This window comes from Typopeltis vanoorti, chromosome 7 (assembly GCF_054136105.1).
Source record: "Typopeltis vanoorti isolate ZY-2024b chromosome 7, IOZ_Tvanoo_1.0, whole genome shotgun sequence".
NCBI classification, from domain to species: domain Eukaryota; kingdom Metazoa; phylum Arthropoda; class Arachnida; order Uropygi; family Thelyphonidae; genus Typopeltis; species Typopeltis vanoorti.
Window position 1 is genome coordinate 153,178,487 of NC_143555.1, and position 21,148 is coordinate 153,199,634.

The 21,148-nt window shown below is 37.9% G+C and overlaps 1 protein-coding gene across 1 annotated transcript in view; it reads right to left on the reverse strand.

Annotated features, from left to right (window-relative positions):
* Positions 1 to 20,803, reverse strand: part of LOC150105222 (gamma-glutamyl hydrolase-like) — a 185,721-nt gene extending 164,918 nt beyond the window's left edge. Inside the window, exons 1-2 of the mRNA XM_090395541.1 lie at positions 20,078 to 20,803; positions 1,544 to 1,655 (exon numbers count right to left, since the gene is read on the reverse strand). Coding sequence (XP_090251667.1) covers positions 1,544 to 1,655; positions 20,078 to 20,168 — 203 coding nt within the window. The 5' untranslated portion in view covers positions 20,169 to 20,803. The remainder of the gene's footprint in view (positions 1 to 1,543; positions 1,656 to 20,077) is intronic.
* Positions 20,804 to 21,148: the final 345 nt, after the last annotated feature.

The following is a 21,148-nucleotide window of genomic DNA, read 5'->3' on the forward strand; positions in this document are numbered from 1 at the left end:
TCTTTTGACTCCTTGGAGGCCTGAATAATAATAATAATAAGATGACTGCTTCCTTGGATAGAGGAGAGGGATACATAGCAATATACTTAGATTTCACAAAGGCTTTTGATAGATTACCACATGATAAGTTAATAGTCAAACTAGAGCTGATGGGGTTGGATATTAGATTAGTGCATTGGATTGGAGACTGGCTATTTCATAAGTATCAGCAAGTTGTGTATGGGCGAGCAATATCCTGAAAAAGGAAAGTCACTAGTGGTGTGTCTGAGGGGTCTGTTTTAGGACCATTACTGTTTAACTTGTATATTAATAATATTGGTGAAGATTTGAATGGGGATATTCAGTTGTTTTCAGATGATGCAAAGTTAGGAAGAACTATGAAGAGAAGAGAAGAAGTTGTGGCCCTACAAGAAGACTTGAATAAATTGAGTGATTGGGCATGGGAATGGGGATATGAGTTCAATTTTGAAAAATGTAAGGTTTTAAAATTTGGGAAACAAAGATGGGATGTAGAAATTATACTTGGTGGGGATATATTGTTGGAGGTGGAGGAAATGAGAGATCTTGGGGTGATAGTGGATAACGATCTGAAATTTAGGGGACACATTGCCAAAATTGTGAAGACAACACAAAGACTTCGGAATGATGAGGAGGACACTGACTTGTAGAAGTAGGGAGATTCTTGTTCCATTGTATAAGGCTTTGATTAGCTACAAATGGACTACTGTGCATAGATTTGGTTCACCTGGTTTTCAAAAGGATGAAGAGATGTTGGAAAAGGTTCAGAGGCAACTGACTAAGGTGGTTTCTGATCTCTGGAATGTCAAATATGAGTAAAAGTTGAGAAGATGCAATTTACAGAGTCTAGTGGATAGGAGGAAGAGGAGTGATGTGATTATTATTATTATTATGTTACACCTCCAGGAAGTCCAAAGACTCATCGAGGGAGAGTGTGCCAACAGCATCGAATGATTGAATCCCTTCCAACTACTAACTTCGCCTAAACTTGCTTAACTGTTTGCGTGAGCCATTAGTAGCAGAGGTTCTACCATTCAACCAACCTACAAGAGACCTACAAGTTAGTAAGGGGTTGTTATAGGATCAATATTGGGGAGGTTTTATAGAAAATGGTTGAATATCAGGGGAGAACCAGTAGTTACATCCCTGGAAACTGTATAAAAAGGGTGTGAGCAGTGAGAAGCAGGTTTTTTGCATGCAGAGTTGTGATGCCTTGGCTGAGAGTGTGATGTCTGCAGAGAATTTGAGTTTGTTTAAAGTGCAGTATGATGAGTTGTGTGTATGAAAAGGACCTCCTAGATGAGTCTTTGACTCCCATGGGGTCTTGGGTGATAATAATAATAACATACACTCTCCAAACCATCATTGCCAGTTTTTCTTAAATTCTCTATCTTGAGAAGACACAACTCATCACTTATCATTAGTAAAACTTCACCATCCATATGAAAGCATGCAGTCTAAAGCATCATCTACACAGACTAATAACCGATGTTAAAATAATTTATGCTTAAGAGCAATTACTTACAAGATAGGCACAGCACGAGCACCAGCTGATTCTACATATTTCACATATGATGCTGCAATGTAGCTGTCTCCGTAGGAGGCAAGGCTTCCGTATGTTTTCTGGGCTACAATACCTAAAGTAAGGAAATTAATTATATGGGCATTAACAAACTAACTATGTAATTTAAGAAATTTTCACCTGTAGACAGGTTACAGCAAAGTTCTTGCAATTATGGAAAATGGCCAAATTTCCATAAGAGTTAATGTTAATGTATATTCTATAAACCCCATTTAGTATAACTTATTATAAATTTTTTACAATGGAATACAATAATTTTGATATTTATGATAACAAAAATATCACTCTACCTATGGAAAACATATTAATAGAATCATTTAAATTGCTGGTTTAGGGATAGCTAGATAATGAAAGAGAGACACAAAAACTAAGTGGATTATTCAATTATCTCATCATTTTTCAACAGAACAGATGTCACGGTCTTGAGCAAGGTGAGAGAAATCATTAGGCTCTTTTCCGATGACTGATTTTTTTTTTTTTTTTTTGACTGGCTTTTTAGGAAAGGAATTGAGGGTTTGATTTCCTTCCACATAGCTTTTCATGCACTGTAACATATGGTATAGTGCAAAAAAAAAAAAAAAAAAAAAGGTAGTGAACTTCGACACCCATCTACTCCATAACATATATTTGTAGTTATTAATACTCACAGTCCTTGCCTGCACCCCCACACATGACAGTGATGTGCTTTTAGGTCCTTTGACCTTCGTGTATGGGATCACTATTAAAAAAAAAAGTGATTGAGTGGAATAGGTTGCCAGAGTTGCAGGTACCATGTTGGCGAATGGGTTCAAAGCAAAGTATGATAGAAATTATTATTGTCAAGGCATATGTAGACAGACTCACCATGGGAGGCTCCAGCTTAACTAGCAACATGTCTGTCATATTGAACCTTGAAATCATTTACGCTTCCCACATTCACAATTCATTCTAGTGTTCCATTCCGCTCACCAATCACACTCCATGTAAAAAATCTAGTCCTCACACCTTTTTTATCACATCTTTACATGACTTCCATGGATGGTCTCATCTTCCCATCTCATATTACACTTTTTTAGAAATCCCTTCTGTATTAATCTGATGTTAGTAAAATCCAAGTTAGTAAAATCCTTTCACTAACTTGAAGGTCTCTTCATATCACCTCTTTTCTTCCTATCCACAAAAATCTACAATCTACATTCTCTCAACTGGTCTGCATAGCCAATATTCCAGAATCCCGATATCTCTTTGGTCATCTCTCTTGTGATTCTCTCTCTCTCTCTCTCTAGGGTTTACACATTACAATGAAAACAAAGTGACCAAATTTGCGCACAAAAGTTCATGTCTGGTTGGACCAATGCATTATAGCGGCATCACCACCTCTTTATCTCTACATGTCAATGTACTTCTTATTATGACAGCAATGCAATATGGAGTCTTTGTAACATTTGCAATGTACCCTTGGAACTTTAATCCAATGTCAATCATCATCCCCAAGATACCAAATCGCAACCAATTCTTGAAACACAGTCCACCAATACAGTTTGCAACCTTATATCTCTGCACCCTTATATTGTGCAAATTTTGGTTAGTATTTGGCATAATGTTTAGGACCTCCCTTGATTAGTCTACAGACTCCACAGAGTTGCCTGTGTAATAATAATAATAATAATTTTACAATACAATAAGTTTATTATCATCATCGTATATAGAGTATAGTCCGCGCGGTTAGCCTAGTGGCTATGCGCTTCGCAACCATATGCCTGGGGAAGGAGTGTCCTAGGTTCGATTCCCGTCGGTGACGTGAGGAGCTGAAGGATCTTCCTCAGCCATAGCCAAGTTAGCCAGTCTTGGGCGTGGACAGCAGGGTTTTTCCCCAGTTTATTCTGGGGTTTTTCATCCCGCAAAGCAGGCAAACTGGCCTTGAGAACTCAACACTACAGGCCATAGGATACACCAGGGGCATAAGGCTGACCACCTTATCCTGTAAACGGAGTGAGGTCCGATGATCAATGGACCCTCGACACCGCAAGGTAAAAGAGGGTATAAGGAAGATGAGATGAGATATAGAGTATTTATGAATTATTATTATTATTATTATTGTTCCGGGCAACTCCAAGGAGTCGACAGACTCATCGAGGGAGGCCCTAACATCATGTCAAGAACAACTATTCGACATTCACACAGCATCTATCATACCTTGCCTTGAACTCATTCACGGTCGTAGCACCCACAACAGACTCTGGAAGCTTATTCCACTCATTCACTACTCTCCAAGTAAAAAAACTAGCTCTAACACCCTTGTCAACCACGCTCTTGCCCAGCTTCCATTCATGGCCCCTAGTCCTCCCACCACCAGTCATATTTTCAAAAATATCTTCTGGATCAATCTTATATGAATGTACCATTAAAATATTATTATTACAATTATCTGTTCATTCCAAAGCAGTGGTGGCCCGTACATAGGCACTGCGACACTGCAGCACCCCCAAGGAAAAAATGAAAAATTTAAATTTTGTTTGTGTTTATAAATAATAATAATGCTTACAATATTATATAAATGCAATACAACATGTTAAAGATTACAGCTTATGTTTTGACAGCGATTGAATAGTTAATAATTGGAATTGTTCAATTAACGCTTTAGATTATGAAACAAATACACTGCGATTTAATGCAGTGTCGATATTATCACGTTCGACCAGTCGCAGTCAGTCTCGCCGATATTCGTTTGCGCTTGTGATTGCACGTTACATGTCATTCCGCCACTGCTCAAACGAGCAGTGTATCTCAGTATGCTAGCACGCACTATTTCTGTGAGATATGAAACTTTTATTATTGGTGCGTGTGGTGAGGGTGAAATATTTTTAATAAAGCAATTTTTTAATATGTAAATTTATTTATTAATAAATTGGTTACTGATTAGGAAAAAAAAGAATTTTTTTATTTTGTATATGCAGCACCCCCACTTAAAATTTTCACCAGCTTCCACTGTTCCAAAGATTCAGGCAAACTGCTAGATAATAATTTGCAATTTCTATGTACATATTTACAATGCTATATTTACAGTAGGTAAATCCCTTTTTTTATGATAAGCATTATATATTTTTAATAATATTGGTTCTGGATGAAGTATAATTAAAACACTTAAGGAATTGAACAACGTAGTTAGGGATATAAATTAAATTAAACTTTAATAAATATTTTCCGATATTTCGGCAACGTCACGTTGCCATCTTCTAAAGGAACTTACAAAAAAAGTTACATGCACGTAGGCACTACAACACAGAAACTGGGAATGAAGAGATGAAGCTATCGTTCTCCTAACAGTCCTGATGGTGCCCTCTAGTGGGCTAAGTAGGTGTTCTTGGCCGTTGGGCTGAAGGTCTGCTGATGTAGGCCTCCCATATTTGGGGCAGTCGCATACAACCGAATTTGTTGAGGTTTGGAGAATTTCTTAGGGCTGAGGCTGATTCCATAAAGAGTCTCAAATTTGTATTTGCTACGTTGTATCACTGTAGCTTTCTTCCACCGTATTCTGTGTCGTGTATCCAGAGCATGGTCCGCAAGCCCAGAATGACTGTATTTGTGAAAACGGATGTAGTCCTTGTGTTCCGAAATTCTGATATTCGCTGTCCTGCCTGTTTGGCCAAAGTAAGACAGTTTACAACTGCAAGGGACCTGGTAAACACCAGGTAGGTCTAGGGGAAGTGGTTGGTCTTTAGTGGAGTGGATAAGGGATGCCAATTTTCTGTAAGGTTTGTAATAGGAGGTCAGGTCATGTTTTTTTAAGATTTTGGTAATCTTTTCCGAGGTGCCTCGGATGTAGGGAATGGTGATGGATTTAGAGTAATCCTTGTTGTGGAGGGGGGGAGGGGATCTGTGGTTTGTAGGTTCTAATATTTTTTGGATTTTTTGGGGGGGGGTAGCCATTGGCTGAGAAAGTGTTGAGGATGTGATTTAGTTCAGCGTTTAGGGCCAAGTCGTTTGAACAGATTAGTTTAGCCCTCTGTTGTATAGTGTTTTCACTACTCCATATTGTTGTGGGGGGGGGGGGAATTGTTGGTGTAATGTATCTGCCTGTGTGGGTGGGTTTTCTGTAAACTGAGAAAACCAAGGTTCCATTAGGCTGGCAGGTGACTAGTGTGTCTAGGAAAGGGAGGTTGTTGTTTTCCTCTTTATCCAGAGTGAATTTGATTCTGGGGTGTTGGTTGTTTAAGTGTGTTAAGAAGGGGAGAAGTGTTTCAGAGCCATGTGGCCAAATAGCGAACACATCATCAACGTAGCGAAGCCATATGGTTGGTTTTTGTGGGGCAGAGGCTAAGGCTTTTTCTTCAAAGGTCTCCATGACCAAGGGTGGGGAGAGTGGTGAACCCATGGCTGTCTCCTCTATTTGTTTGTAGAATTTTCCCTGCCAAACGAAATAGCCTGAGTTCATTGTGAACTGAAATAAGGCTGAGATATCGGGAGAAAATTTAGCTTGGATTAGCTCTAAAGTTTCCTTGAGTGGGACATTTGTGGACACAACTTCGCCATTGCTCCCAATAAAATACCTAGTGAGGATATTATGATCCAGATCGAATGCGGAATCCGCCACCTTCCACATCAAGTCGCCAACAGTGTAAGACTGGATGTAGCCTGTGTCCTTTCCAAAGCAAGACCTCCAAAAACCAACATATCCAACAAGGAATATAAAGCTCTACAGGAAATGAAGAATAATAAAGAATTAGTTATCACCAAAGCGGATAAGGGAAATGCAACTGTAGTACTTAACCAAAAGGACTACACAGGTAAGCTGAATGCTATTCTATTAGATCGGGCCACTTACCTCCCTATCAATTACAATCCCACCAACTCTCAAATTAGAAAACTTCACAGGCTTCTTAAGAGAGTCACTTCATGGCCTGTAGAAGTTACCAACAGATTAAAGCCGTTTAACTCTACACCCCCACCGTATTTACGGACTCCCAAAAATACACAAAGAAAATGTGCCATTACGTCCCATAGTGGATGGCATTGATTCCCCCATATACAAATTAGCTAAACATTTGGCCAAAGAGCTCACACACTATACTGGCAACACACCATCACACATAAAAAACTCAGCCCGTTTCAATGCCAGCATAGAAAATCTTACACTCCAACATACTGACATAATGGTCAGCTTTGATGTCTCCTCTTTATTTACAAATGTCCCACTCAAGGAAATTTTAGAGCTAATCCAAGCTAAATTTTCTCCTGATATCTCAGCCTTATTTCAGTTCACAATGAACTCAGGCTATTTCGTTTGGCAGGGAAAATTCTACAAACAAATAGAGGGGACAGCCATGGGTTTACCACTCTCCCCACCCTTGGCCAATTTCTTTATGGAGACCTTTGAAGAAAAAGCCTTAGCCTCTGCCCCACAAAAACCAACCATATGGCTTCGCTACATTGATGATGTGTTCGCTATTTGGCCACATGGCTCTGAAACACTTCTCTCCTTCTTAACACACGTAAACAACCAACACCCCAGAATCAAATTCACTCTGGAAAAAGAGGAAAACAACAACCTCCCTTTCCTAGACACACTAGTCACCCGCCAGCCTAATGGAACCTTGGTTTTCTCAGTTTACAGAAAACCCACCCATACAGGCAGATACATTCACCAACAATCCCCCCACCCTCACAACAATATGGAGTAGTGAAAACACTATACAACAGGGCTAAACTAATCTGTTCAAACGACTTGGCCCTAAACACTGAACTAAATCACATCCTCAACACTTTCTCAGCCAATGGCTACCCCCCCAAAAAAATCCAAAAAATATTAGAACCTACAAACCACAGATCCCCTCCCCCCCCTCCACAACAAGGATTACTCTAAATCCATCACCATTCCCTACATCCGAGGCACCTCGGAAAAGATTACCAAAATCTTAAAAAAAAATGACCTGACCTCCTGTTACAAACCTTACAGAAAATTGGCATCCCTTATCCACTCCACTAAAGACCAACCACTTCCCCTAGACCTACCTGGTGTTTACCAGGTCCCTTGCAGTTGTAAACTGTCTTACTTTGGCCAAACAGGCAGGACAGCGAATATCAGAATTTCGGAACACAAGGACTACATCCGTTTTCACAAATACAGTCATTCTGGGCTTGCGGACCATGCTCTGGATACACGACACAGAATACGGTGGAAGAAAGCTACAGTGATACAACGTAGCAAATACAAATTTGAGACTCTTTATGGAATCAGCCTCAGCCCTAAGAAATTCTCCAAACCTCAACAAATTCGGTTGTATGCGACTGCCCCAAATATGGGAGGCCTACATCAGCAGACCTTCAGCCCAACGGCCAAGAACACCTACTTAGCCCGCCAGAGGGCACCATCAGGACTGTTAGGAGAACAATAGCTTCATCTCTTCATTCCCAGTTTCTGTGTTGTAGTGCCTACGTGCACGTAACTTTTTTTGTAAGTTCCTTTAGAAGATGGCAACGTGACGTTGCCGAAATATCGGAAAATATTTATTAAAGTTTAATTTAATTTATATCCCTAACTACGTTGTTCAATTCCTTAAGTGTTTTAATAATGCATAACCAACGTATAAGCCTGTCTACAAGAATGGATGAAGTATAATACATTTGTATGCATCCTCAAAGCTTGTGATAAGCTTCTCTGAGGATGACATTGACCATTTATTGCATATTAATTTGTTTTGTTGGCTATATATATATATATATATATATATATATATATATATATATATAGTAGTTCAGATATATGCCCCAGCATCAGTGTGAGAAACACACACACACACACGTGCACGGACACAACACAGTACCCAAAAACTAATGTTGCATCGATGAAAAGGAAGCCAGAATTAGTATAGTGCTTTGCATTAGGTCTGTAGGTTTCAGAGTGTGCATATTTCTCTTTCATAATGTAACCTTAGGGCTGATTTTAGAATACTGTAGTTTGCAAGGTGTGTATTTTCAAATGTCAGTTTGTTTAACATATCCAGAATATAAAAATTCTGTGTGATTTTTTCGTAATGACTGCTGTATTTATATGTAATGTAGTTAGTTGGCTGAGATCCTGTTTATGCAGTACATGGTTCTAGTTATTCTATAGTTAGCATCAAAGTAATGTTTTAGCAGAACTATGTTGTGGTATAGTTGTTTAGCTGTTAATAGTTTATGTGCTTTCATTGCAATGCAAATAAAGTTGGGATCACCTCTTTGCTCCTAGAAGATTTGCTTTATCATTTTATCCTGCAGCGATATCTGTTTAGTTAGGCTGCAAAGAATGCATATGTTGTTACAGCATATCTGGAGGTGTCAAATAATAATAATAATAATATCTTAATGAATTTTCACATAATGTGCTGTTATAAGTGCTTTTATTGTACTGTATGTAGGAGTAAAATCTCTCAGTCTACATAGCTTCATCATCATCACGAACCATGGGCTCACTGCCCATTGATGTCTGATGCCTTGGTTCACTATCTTCTTCCGCCTTTCTATGTCCAGTGCACAGTGTCGCAGTTTTTGTACACCCATTCCACACCAGTCTTTTATATCGTCTATCCATTCTCTGTATGGTCTACCTCTTCTGTTTAAACCATCCAAAATACCAAACATAAATGTCTTTATCTTCCGGTCCTCACTCATTCTACAGATGAGTCCAAATAATTGCAGCTTCCATTTTATAATCTTCTGCATTAGATTCTGTTTTGGTTGTATCTTCTGATAGAGCTATTCATTGGTGATTTTCTGTACCCATCCTATTCTTAGAATCTTCCTGTAACAAGTTCTTTCAAATGCCAAAATTCTTTTTCTTGATTCCTTATTTATTAACCATGTTTCAGATCTGTACAGTACACTGCTGAAGATGCATGTTTCCAATACTCTGAGTTTTGTTTGCAGACTAATCACTTTGCTTTTCCAGATGTTATCCAATTGTTCTACGTTTTCTATATCAGTTCCATCCACTTGTATCTTTTGTTTCATGTTCTTCTCACCAAATACCATTGTCTTTGCTTTTTTCAAAGTTCATAACAAGTCCAAATCTCTTCCCTTCCTCATTTAACAGTTTCAGTGTTTTTTGTAGTTCTCTTTCGTCTTCTTCAATAATAACAATATCATCTGCAAATCTCAGATTGTTAATTCTCATTTCGTGTACAGATATTCCTTTGGCATCTTCTTTCATTTTATCCATTGCTCTTTCTAAATGTGCAATGAAAATGCTTGGTGATATTGGGTCTCCCTGTCTAGTACCTCTACTTGTTTTAAACCATTTCCCCAAATCATCACCTATTCTAACTGCTGCAACTGCATTCTGATAAACATCTTTTAATATAGCTATTAGTTTTTTTATCAATTCCATAGGATTTCAGAACTGCTAATGTCACTTTCTGGTCAATACTGTCAAATGCTTTCTGAAAATCAACAAAGCAAGTATATATGTTTTTGTTTTTTCTCCTAGCTTTCTCTGCTATTAACCTCATTGTCAAAATCTGTTGAATTGTAGTTCTATCCTTCCTAAATCCTGCTTGCTCGTCTGCAAGGTATGCTTCCAATTGTGTTCTCAATCTTTCTGTCAATATGATCATCATCACTTTACCAAGGTGACTTATCAAGGCAATTGTTCTATAATTTTTACATTCTAGCTTATTTCCTTTCTTGTATAATGTTACTAATATTGATTTCACCCACTCCTCTGGCATTTTCCCTTCTTTCCATACCATATTACATAGTTGGTGCATTTCTGTAACCATACTTTCACCACCATATTTAATCATTTCTCCAGTAATGTTATCGTTACGAGGACTCTTGTTGTGTTTTAGCCGTCCTATTGCTTTTTCTACCTCTCCTCTTAAAATGTCCATATCATGCTCATTACCTGGTGGTGATATCTGCTTCAATTCTTCAGTCAGTTTCCCAACGCTATCTGAATCTAGTTTTTCTTCATATTACTCACTACAGTATCTTGTCCACTGCTGTACAATTTTTTCTTTATTCATCAATACTTTGCCTTTTTCATCTTTAATTGTGGTCTGTTTTGGTTGCCACTTTCTATTAATGGTTCTGATCATTTTCTCCCTTGTTTTATGCTCTCCATAGTACTGCTCTATATTGTTGCATTGGGCTTCTAACCATTTCATCTTATCCATTCTGACTGCTTTTTTCACCTCATTACACTTTCTTCTATATTGCTCTTCTATTTGTTCTGATGTATCCCTTCTTATCTTCAACATTCTTTTCTCCTGTACTAACTTCAGTGTTTCTTGTGTAATCCATATCTTCTTGATCTTCTCTTCTTCTGGTATTGTTTCTTCAACTGCATTTTCTATCGCCTTCATTACTCTTTTCACTCTTAAATTCGAGTTTTTTTCTTTCTCCACACTTTTAAGTTTCTCTTCTAACACTGTTCTGTACCTTCTTCCTATTTCTGCTTCACTTATTCGTGCTGTATCTCTTCTATTCTGATGTTGGGGTTTATATTTCTTTTTTAATTTCATCTTGATGTTTGCAATCACTAAACTATAGTCCGAGTCTATATCTGCTCCTTGAAAAGTTCGACATTGCTGTACTGATGTTATCCATCTTCTTTTAATCATAATCATATCAATCATGTTTTTGGTTTTCCCATCATTTGATCGCCATGTCCATTTTCTACAATCCTTTTGTTGGAATCTTGTGTTACAGATCATCATCTCGTGGTACACAGCAAATTCTAACAATTTTTCACCTCGTTCATTTCTTTCTCTGAAACCATATTTTCCCATGACTCTTTCCCAACCATCATTATCTATTCCAACTTTGGAATTCCAATCTCCTTCAATAATTAGCACATCTTGCTTTGGTACTATTGTCTCTGTCAGATCTTTGTAGAATAAGTCAATATCCTCATCTGTGCTGTCAGATGTGGGTGCATATATCTGGACTATTGATATGTTGAATGGCTTTGCCTGAAATCTTGCTACTATGATTTGTTCATTAACTGGTTTGTAGCCTAACAGTGCCTCTCGAGCTCTTTTGCTAAGAAGGAAGCCAACTCCTGCTTCGTGCATGGTGTCATGTCCTGAACATATTACTTCGCATCCATTGATCTCTCAGAGATGAGATGATGTCCATCTCATCTCTGCCAATCCTAGTATATCCCATGGATATCTCTTCATTTCCTCATGAAGTAGTTCTAATTTTCCTGACATCCAGAGTGTTCGCACATTTCACGTTCCTACTGATAACAGTTCTGTTAGTTTCAGTTTCTGTTTCCTTTTGGTATCCCACTTTTCGATCCAACCCCGATCGCTCGATTGGTATCGCAGGCCTTGTTTATCCGGGCGACGCCCGAGCCAGCATGTTGTAGCTGTTGATTGTAGGCATCAGATACCAATCGTGTTTTTTCTTTACAGTCAGTGCATCGACACTCATCTGACCGACCCTCCTCCTTTATCCAGGCATGGGACTGGCATGAGACCCCTAAGGATCCCATGGTGGAGTTCTACATAGCTTGCTTGCTATTATCTGGAGTTTACTTTGTAGGTGTTTTATGTACAAAGATTTGAGTTCATATCTGCAGAGAGGTAAATTCTAAGGTACCATACTGTTTCAACCCGTGTAATAGTGGTTGTGTTACTTATGTATTTGCCTTGTATGCAAGAGGACAGAAGATGGATTGTTATGTGCTTATTGTCAACTGGATGGCTGAATGAATTTCTGAAAATCATAGATTTTATCTTGTCAGACTTTCAGTGAATGTAATTTATGGTGAGCCATATGGTGACTATATTGATGTCATATTGCATGTTTGCTTGTGTGGTGCTTATGTTAGTATGGATGGATACCACTGCTGTGTTATCTGTTTACTGGAAGATCTTGCCTATGGGAGGTAACTGACTGATATCATACATATACTGTAGATATTGAAGAGGAAAGGAGAGAGAAAAGCTCCCTGTGAAGCTCCACAGGTTACTGGTTAGTACTGGTTAGCTCTGTACTATGGGATGATCTAATACATGTTATGTGTTTCCTGTTTAAAGGTAATTTTTAAACCATGTGTACAGAGGCACCTATTCCAATATATCTCAGTTCTGCTGGAAGCGTTTCATGTTTTAGTATCAAAATGCTTTAGACAGATCAATAAAGACGACCGTGACAATTTTGTTTTTATCTAAGGCAGCCTTAATGAGATATATGAAATTCTCAAAGAGAGTTATTGTTGTTGTTCATTTACTCTTCTGGAAACAATACTGCATTATTTTAGAAATAATATCAATTTTTTTTATATATTTAGCAAGTTTGTTAAGAACAATCCTCCTCATGATTTAGCTATGGGAAGTATAGCTATGGATCTGTAGTTACTGATTGAATTTCTTTTCCTTGTTTGTGCATGGATGCAATTAGTAGTCCTTCACATATTGGGTATATGTCCAGTTTAAAAAATTTTTTTTATTAATTTTAATATGATCAGACCTAGGCTGTGTGTTGCTTTGCGCTTTATGCCATCGATTCCTACACCTTTGCTTGGAATGATTTGATTGCTGAGAGCAGCTCTGCTTCTCTTGTGCCTAGAAACCGCAATGATTTGCTTGTGGTTTCTAGTTGATGAGCATATTTTGTGAATCTAAGGATCTTTTTGTGTAGTTCTAGGATGGAGGCTACAAAGTACTCGTTGAAGTCATTTACTAAGTGCTAGAAGGTTTGGTCTCTTTCACAAAACTGTTTTTAAGGAGCACAATCAAGCATCTCGTTAATCAGATACCACGTTTGTTTCATATCATTTTGTGCAGAGGCTAATTTCTCTCTACATTGGTTTCTTTTAGCATTTCTTAGGTTGTTTCTTATGCTTTTGTATTCTACTTCTAAAGTTGAGTTACTTGGATATCACTATAATTATTTTTTGAAAGTATGCTTTCTTTGTGCATCTAAAAGTATGGTTTGTGTTATCCAATTATTCTGGATTGATTGTGCACATATTTTGATTTTCTTTCTAGTTTTCTTATTAGTGCCTCCATATCACAAATGGAAGAACGATGGTACATTGCGCCCTTCAATGGAAAAGGCCTAAGTTCGATTCTCGTCATGACAGGAGGAATCTTTATATGGACTTTTTCAATCGGAGGTGAGTTAGCCGATCTCATACAGAGGTAGCAGGGTTTTTCATCCTGCATACAGGCAAATCAGCCCTTCAGAACACACACCGTTTATAGACAAAAAATACTAGTTGTGGTGGTGGTGGGCGGTAGATGGGGTTGATGTAGATGATTGGTAGTAGAGGTTCGGTGTAGTGTGAAGACAGAAAGTTGTACAGTAGGTGTCCTCCCGCAATGAGTCTACGGACTCCTTGGAAGCGTCACGAATAATGATAATAATTTTCTCTGGTGTGACTTTAATGGGTTCAGTATAAAGTATCTATCTATCTATCTATATATATATATATATATAAATATATATAAGTGGTGAAAAAAGACCGAACTTCATCACACACTGACAGGATCAACAGAGTCAGCTGTACTATCAGAACCACTGTTTTCGAACAGAAACATAGCAAGGCTCACAACTGGCCAGCCCTTTCTTTTCCCTACATGGAACTGGGCAGGAATAAAAATCATAAGGGACCTCCTGACCCAGACCCTAAAGTGGAAAACATTCACAAGCCTACCAATGAAGAACCCAAAAACTGAAAAGCAATACCAACAGATGCAAGCTGCTATTAGAAAAGCCTATCCAGATATCGCTACACCTCAGGGAATCCGTATTTCTTCTAGAAACTGCGGGGAGTCTACCTTTCATCTTGCATCATCTGAAGCCTCACTTCCAATTATTCCCTCCAACTACAAGAAAATATACCACTTCTTCATATCAATGCCTCCAACTTCGCCCTTCTTATATTCATCCTTAACCCTCTCATTTACTAAGCTGCACATGCCACCCAGTTTTCAGTGGGATCTTCCATATAAATCAAGGTGTGCCAAACCAGATTCTGACATACAGTGGAGGCTATGGCATAACATCTTGCCAACTCCTACTAAGCTCCACAAATTTCAGCTAATAAAAGATCTGAATAGACAATCGGATCAGTGTCTATTCTGAGATGTTTCAGGCACCTTGGAACACACATATCTAACCTGTCCTGCAAACAAAGTGATGATCACCTACACCCTGAATACAGCTTCTAGCACCTGTAACTATGCACACAGCCAAAAGACTACTGGAATTTAGTCCATACAGAAGAGAACAAACACAAAATATGCAATTTCCTCTTCATCTATGCCAAGGCCATCATTTACAGTTTCTACCTTAAGCAAACAAGAAATAACCAGCACTCATCCTGCACTGAATCGGAACAAACCCTCATGTATAGCCTACGGTGGAAACTACAAAGCAGGCTTTCACTGGAATTCGATTACTACAAAGAAACAGGAACTGTCACAAAATTCATAGAGGAGTGGAATCCAACTAGTACGCTGTTCTGGATTGCCGACGACAATACACTTCAGCTGAAGAATAAAAAGTGATGCTGAACTGTAATATTGACTCTCACTGAAAAGACACATCCTGCCTACCATGAAGGTACCTTTTTCCCTTCAGTTCTATTGTATATCTAAAAAGAAAAACCTTTTTTTCTTGTAATATATATTCTTATAATATGTAAATAGTCCATTTTTTGTTATCTATCTTCCAATGTATATTTTATCAAGTTCAATAAAAAAAAATAAAAAAATAAAAAAAAAATATATATATATATATATATATATAAGTGCCTGGGAATAGCATTTGTCTCTAGTCAATTTTTTGGACTTCTTCATTAACCATTTCCTTGTTTATGATACTTTTGCATTTCTTTTCAAGTTCAGAACATCGCAAGGATTGTATTCAAATTGTGCAGCTTTAGGGACATGAAATAATGATCTGCAATTGTGCATTTTCTTTTGAGACTGGATGCCATGTCAGACTGTGTACTATGTGAATGTGCAAGAGAACTGACATTGGGGCAGTTTCAAGGAAGCAGAGGGTTACAAGTGGGGTCTCACAGGGCTCAGTACTGGGACCTATATTGTTTAACCTTTATATCAATGACATTGTCCGTGGATTGCAAGGCGATATTCAGTTGTTTGTGGATGATGCGAAGCTGGGAAGGGTTATTAGTAATAGTGCAGATGTGGTAGCCCTGCAAAAGGATTTGAATAAGCTAGATAGATGGACAAATGAATTGGGGGTGTCAGTTTAATGCATCAAAATGTAATGTCTTGAGGTTTTGGACACATTGATGGGATGCTGCATACTCTATGGGAGGAGTTATACTGGAGGAAGTACGAGAGACAAGAGATGTGGGGTTGATGATTGATAGAAACCTGAAATTTAGGGGATATTGCAAAGGTGGTGAAGGTAACACAGAGGATTGTTGCAATAATGAGAAGGACACTGACTTGCAGAGATTAAAGGGCTATCATTCCGTTGTATAAGACTCTGATCAGACCCACTTAGACTACTTAGACTATTGTTCTCAGATCTGGTCCTCAGGATTTGAAGGGGATAAATTAACTGTGGAAAGGATACAAAGATGGTTTCTGGACTGTGCAATGTTAGTTATGAGGATCAGCTGAGGGAATTGTGGACTGCAGAGTTTCGTGGATAGAAGAAGGAGAGGTGATATGATTGAGACTTTTAAACTGTTGAGAGGTGGTTACAGTGTTGACACTCGGGAGTTCTTTCGTTTGGTTGAACAGCGGGAAGGAGTGATGACAAGGGGCCATCCCTGAAAGTTACAAAAGGAAACTGTGAGAAAGAGGATGAGAAGTGGTTTCTTTGCATGGAGGGTAGTTAAACCATGGAATGCATTGCCTGATAGAGTGGTGAGAGCGAGAATGGTCAATGAGTTTAAGGAGTGGTATGATAGATTTTGTCTTTCCTAGGAGGGACCTCCCTCGATGAGTCTTGATAGACTTCGTGTTCCTTAGGAAGGACCTCCCACAATGAGTCTTTTTACTCCATGGAGGCTTGAATAATAATAATAATATCAGCCTCCACTTTACACCACACTGCTTCAAAACCACTGCCACTTTTTTCCACTTCTATCTCAACCTTCTGTGGACATAATCTTCTATCTGCACAAAAAAACATCATATCCTTAAATTTCTATTCCTGTCAAGATATCATCTCATCCAATCCATATTTTAATTATTCCAACTATTTTCAGGCAAATAGTTCACCAGCCTGGTTGGTCAAGTGGTTAGCATACCTGTTCTCCAATTAACAGGATGCAGGTTCAAATTCCACCATGGGCATGAATGTTAATGATTGTTCTTTAGGCAGGAAATGAATTGCATTGCCCAGTGTGAGACCACCATCCCACTCATTGGGGCCCTGAAGTAGCTTGGAAAAGTTCCATGATTGGTTCCTAGAGCATGGTTCCTGGACTATGTAAAAAATAAATTAAAAATACCAAAAAAAAATAAAATACACACACACACACACACACACACACATATATATATATATATATAAAATTGTTAAAAAATTGGGAAAAATATTCTTAGTCTAACCATGGTACAAAACATACTATAGGTTTGCATATAACCTTTCACAGGTGGGAGCAACATAAAAAAATAATAATAATAAATAAATGCAATCAATACAAGAATTTCATCTCTCTTCTTATTTCTGATGCTCCTGGTATTCGTAAATAAGTATTGCATTTCATTTCTTGGCCTATAACCAGTTCTTCTCATGGTGCCCCCCCCCCCTCATCTGTGACTTCTCCACACTTGCTTCTCTCTGCTCACCCTTTGTCCCATATAACCCCCCCCCAGACTCAACTATTCCCAAGTTTTCCAGGCTCTTTCATTCCCATGCTGCTGATCATCCCCATAGATGTGTTCATTATTGCTTTTGGCATCCGCTTTCCTTACCCTGCATCTCTCTGACCTCCAAACCATCCCATTTTCCCTGTCCAACTTATATTCCTGTTCTTAGATTCTCATCTCCATTGACAATCACATCACAACACACAAACTACTCTTCCAACCACACTGCTGTCTTTCACTCTCCTCAATAATCTCCTGATATCCATCCTGACATTCTCGCTATGCCCAACCAATTCATTCGTTCCAACCAGAACCACTAACCCCTCCGACACTTACTTTTCACACCCAGTGCCTCAGCCAGAAAACATTCATCCTACCTCCTGGTAAGCAGACCTTGTGTGCCTCTCATCTACCACACCTTTTATAACAGAATCTCTATAGAGTGCTACTCTTGAGTCACTTGCTACTTCATTTTCTCCAATATCTTTCATTTATTCTTTTGCACTCTTCCATTTGTATGTGCCAGATGTCTAATTTCATATTGCACATGCCTAATCTCATTTCTCATCTTAATCATTTCATTCTTCAATTCTTGCATTGCAGCAATCGTTCCCAATATTGCTCTTTTTCTTATTGCAGTCACACCATCTCTTGCTGTCAGTAAGGTTCACTTCAACTTTCACATTCCCTTTTTCAATCATTTCTGTATTTATTATCACATTCTCTGCAACTCATATTCTCACACTTGCTCTTCTGGCTATCATTTTCAGTCTTACACCCATCAGATAAAAATAAAATAAAGATGCATGCTGATTCCATCATAAAGAATGCTATGTTTCTCCACCCAATCCTGTACTCTATTACTTAATCAATTTCACCAATAACTTAAGCATAACTGTAGATATACAGTTATTCTTAAGTTGTTGTTGTTCCTCATTATAAGGCTTTGATATAACATCTCAGATTTGGGGTTTTATGGAAAAGATGAAGGGGAAATTTTTTTATTCATGATTGTGGAAGAAAGGACATTTAGCTTTCATGGGTGACAAAGAGTCACCCATGAAAGCTAAATGATGTCAGGACAAGATGTTTTGATTGGATAGTAGTGAATGAGTGGTTACTAGAAGTGATTTTGAATGCACTGTTGGTGAATGAGTTTAGGAAGTACAATAGGTATTGTTCAAGTTAGTGATTAATCTTTGGAGTGCATGGAGGTATCCCATTGATAATAATAATGTCATCCTTATTAATGTGTTCTTTCCTTATAGTTTTCTTTCTAGGTGTTGCACAACATTATTCATGCCAATTATGATAATACACTAATAAAGAACTCATTATACAAATCTGCTACATCTTTGGTTATGGTCACTTTACCATCATCATCTACCACTGTTATCCTTTCATATTTATTATTTCGTTTACTTAAAACTGCACTTGGATATCCTTTTGGTCTTGCTATTCTCTGTAGTCCACTTTCTGCTCCTTTATAATGCCAATACAACCAAACAATGAAGAAACAGTAATACTGTAGAAAGTTTTTTTACCTTGGGTTTATTATACATTGAAGATACCAAGAAATTTTATATTTGGTTTTAATACTTTTCCCAAGGAAGTAAAACGATGTTCTGCACGTCTGAGCTACTTATATATAGAGGCTATTACTTGCCTTAGTATGTATCCTATAATGCAAAGCATACCTCCTTTCGGATGTATGATATGATGCGATGCATAATGGGAAGGGCCACTACCCAGACCGGTTTCGACCTTTATTGAAGTCTCGTCAGTGAGAGCCAGACCTGGGAGATATGCCAAAGGTGAAGTAATGCAGAAGACCCTTCCCATTATGCATCACATCATACACATCTGAAAGAGGGCATGCTTTGCATTATGGGATACATACTAAGGCAAGTGATACGAAGTCATTAGCCTCCATATATAAGTAGCTCAGACATGAACATATTTCACATGCAAAACATTATTTTGCTTCCTTGGGAAAAGGGAAAGCGATTAAAACCAAGAATAAAATTTCTTGGTATCTTTAAACAGTAATACTACCTAGAAATGTCTCATAACGAGTCTTCATTCACTAGAGAAAGAAATCCTTTTCCTCAGTGAACTCATGCTCAGGGGTACCAGGCTCTCTAGCTGAAGGGTCCCAAAAATTAGGGTCAATATAAAGACCCCAAACAACACTGCAGTACCTCGGGCAGGGCACCGCCAACCTCTGGGGGGGGGGGGGTGAGTACCGCCCTGAGTGAACTTAGATCACATGAGAAAGATACTGTGGAGTACTACTTAAAAACTACTACCATTATACAAATACTAGTTGTAAATTTTTAAAAATCCTGCATTTTTTAACTGCATTTCTACATCTCTTTCGACTGTATTTTGTGTTCAGAGGGCTGCCTACACGTAGGTATATATATCTCCGAAATATTTTTTGACCCTTGTTCGGGATATATTCCAGGGTGATTCTTCCGGGTTAAATCTTAAATACTTAATTTAGAAAAAACAAAAAGATGATTTCTCTTATTTTGTCTTTAATAAAATTATCCTTAACTGAGTGACCATTTAAGTACTGAATAACTACAACGATATATGTGTACTGTAAGGGGGGGGGGGGATATCGAAGTTCAGTACTGGTTTTCCTTTCCTTTTATTTTATTTTTCGCCATACCGTATTTTATTTAAATTTTATGCTTACCTATTATGGGAAAATTGTTCAAGCTTCCCGATTTTTCAGCAGCAGCACTATATACATATAGCACAAATCCAAAAAATAGCAACCACTCCATTAGTACAAATATGAGTTTTTATTCAAGAACGAATTAATACAACTATAACCCAATCACGTGCTTTAAAAAAGGATAATAATAAATAATAATAAAAATTGAATCAGCACTGATAAGATACTTGGTGACGAAATTATCAAACCACGAAAAATCTGACGCCCACCGAATGTGCTCATAGACAAGAATAGTTGTAGGACGGGGATTTCAACACAATGTTAATACTAAAGCAACTTGCAAATTATCGATGCTATATCTAAAAACACTGCATTTTAAAAACAATTCTTCAAAATTTAAAATGTACTGATTATATGTGTATGCATGGGCGCGTTTCTCCGAGAAGAAGTGTTCCATACTTTCTCTGCGAAGTAACGTTTCTCCACAAACGAGTGGGGTATACTTTCCGATAGCAGCATCTGAAAATAATTATATCGCAGTACATAACATTTCCTAACTATGAAATGCGTAGTAACAATGAAAAATTAATAAATGGACACGTGGAAAATGAATGTGAAAACGTTATTATTTATTTTTTTTTTTATCAATTATATTTATACTCGCCTACTCCCTATAGGAAAAAAAAGCGTTATCGGATGATTTATCATTACTTTAAAAAAAAACTTTATAATTTTTTTTTCTTTCCGTAGACGGTATACAAACGTATTGTGAGTACATGACTTATTTTCATAAAATAAGTCATATCAATCGCCAGATTGACACACTAACCATTATTTACACAATACCTATCATACTTCTTAAATTCATTCACAGAGGAAGCATTCACAACCAACTCTACGCATAAAATTTTCATCAGTGCTTTCAGAATGTACCAAGAAAGTATTTTAGATATATCTGTTCATGTAAATTCAGTGGTGTAGCTAGAGCTTTTGCCGCCAGGGGTGATCACTGAGTTTGCCGCCCCTCTCAATACACCAAAAATACTACAAAAAGTCAAAACGACGTATAGGGAAGTAAATTAAAACGCT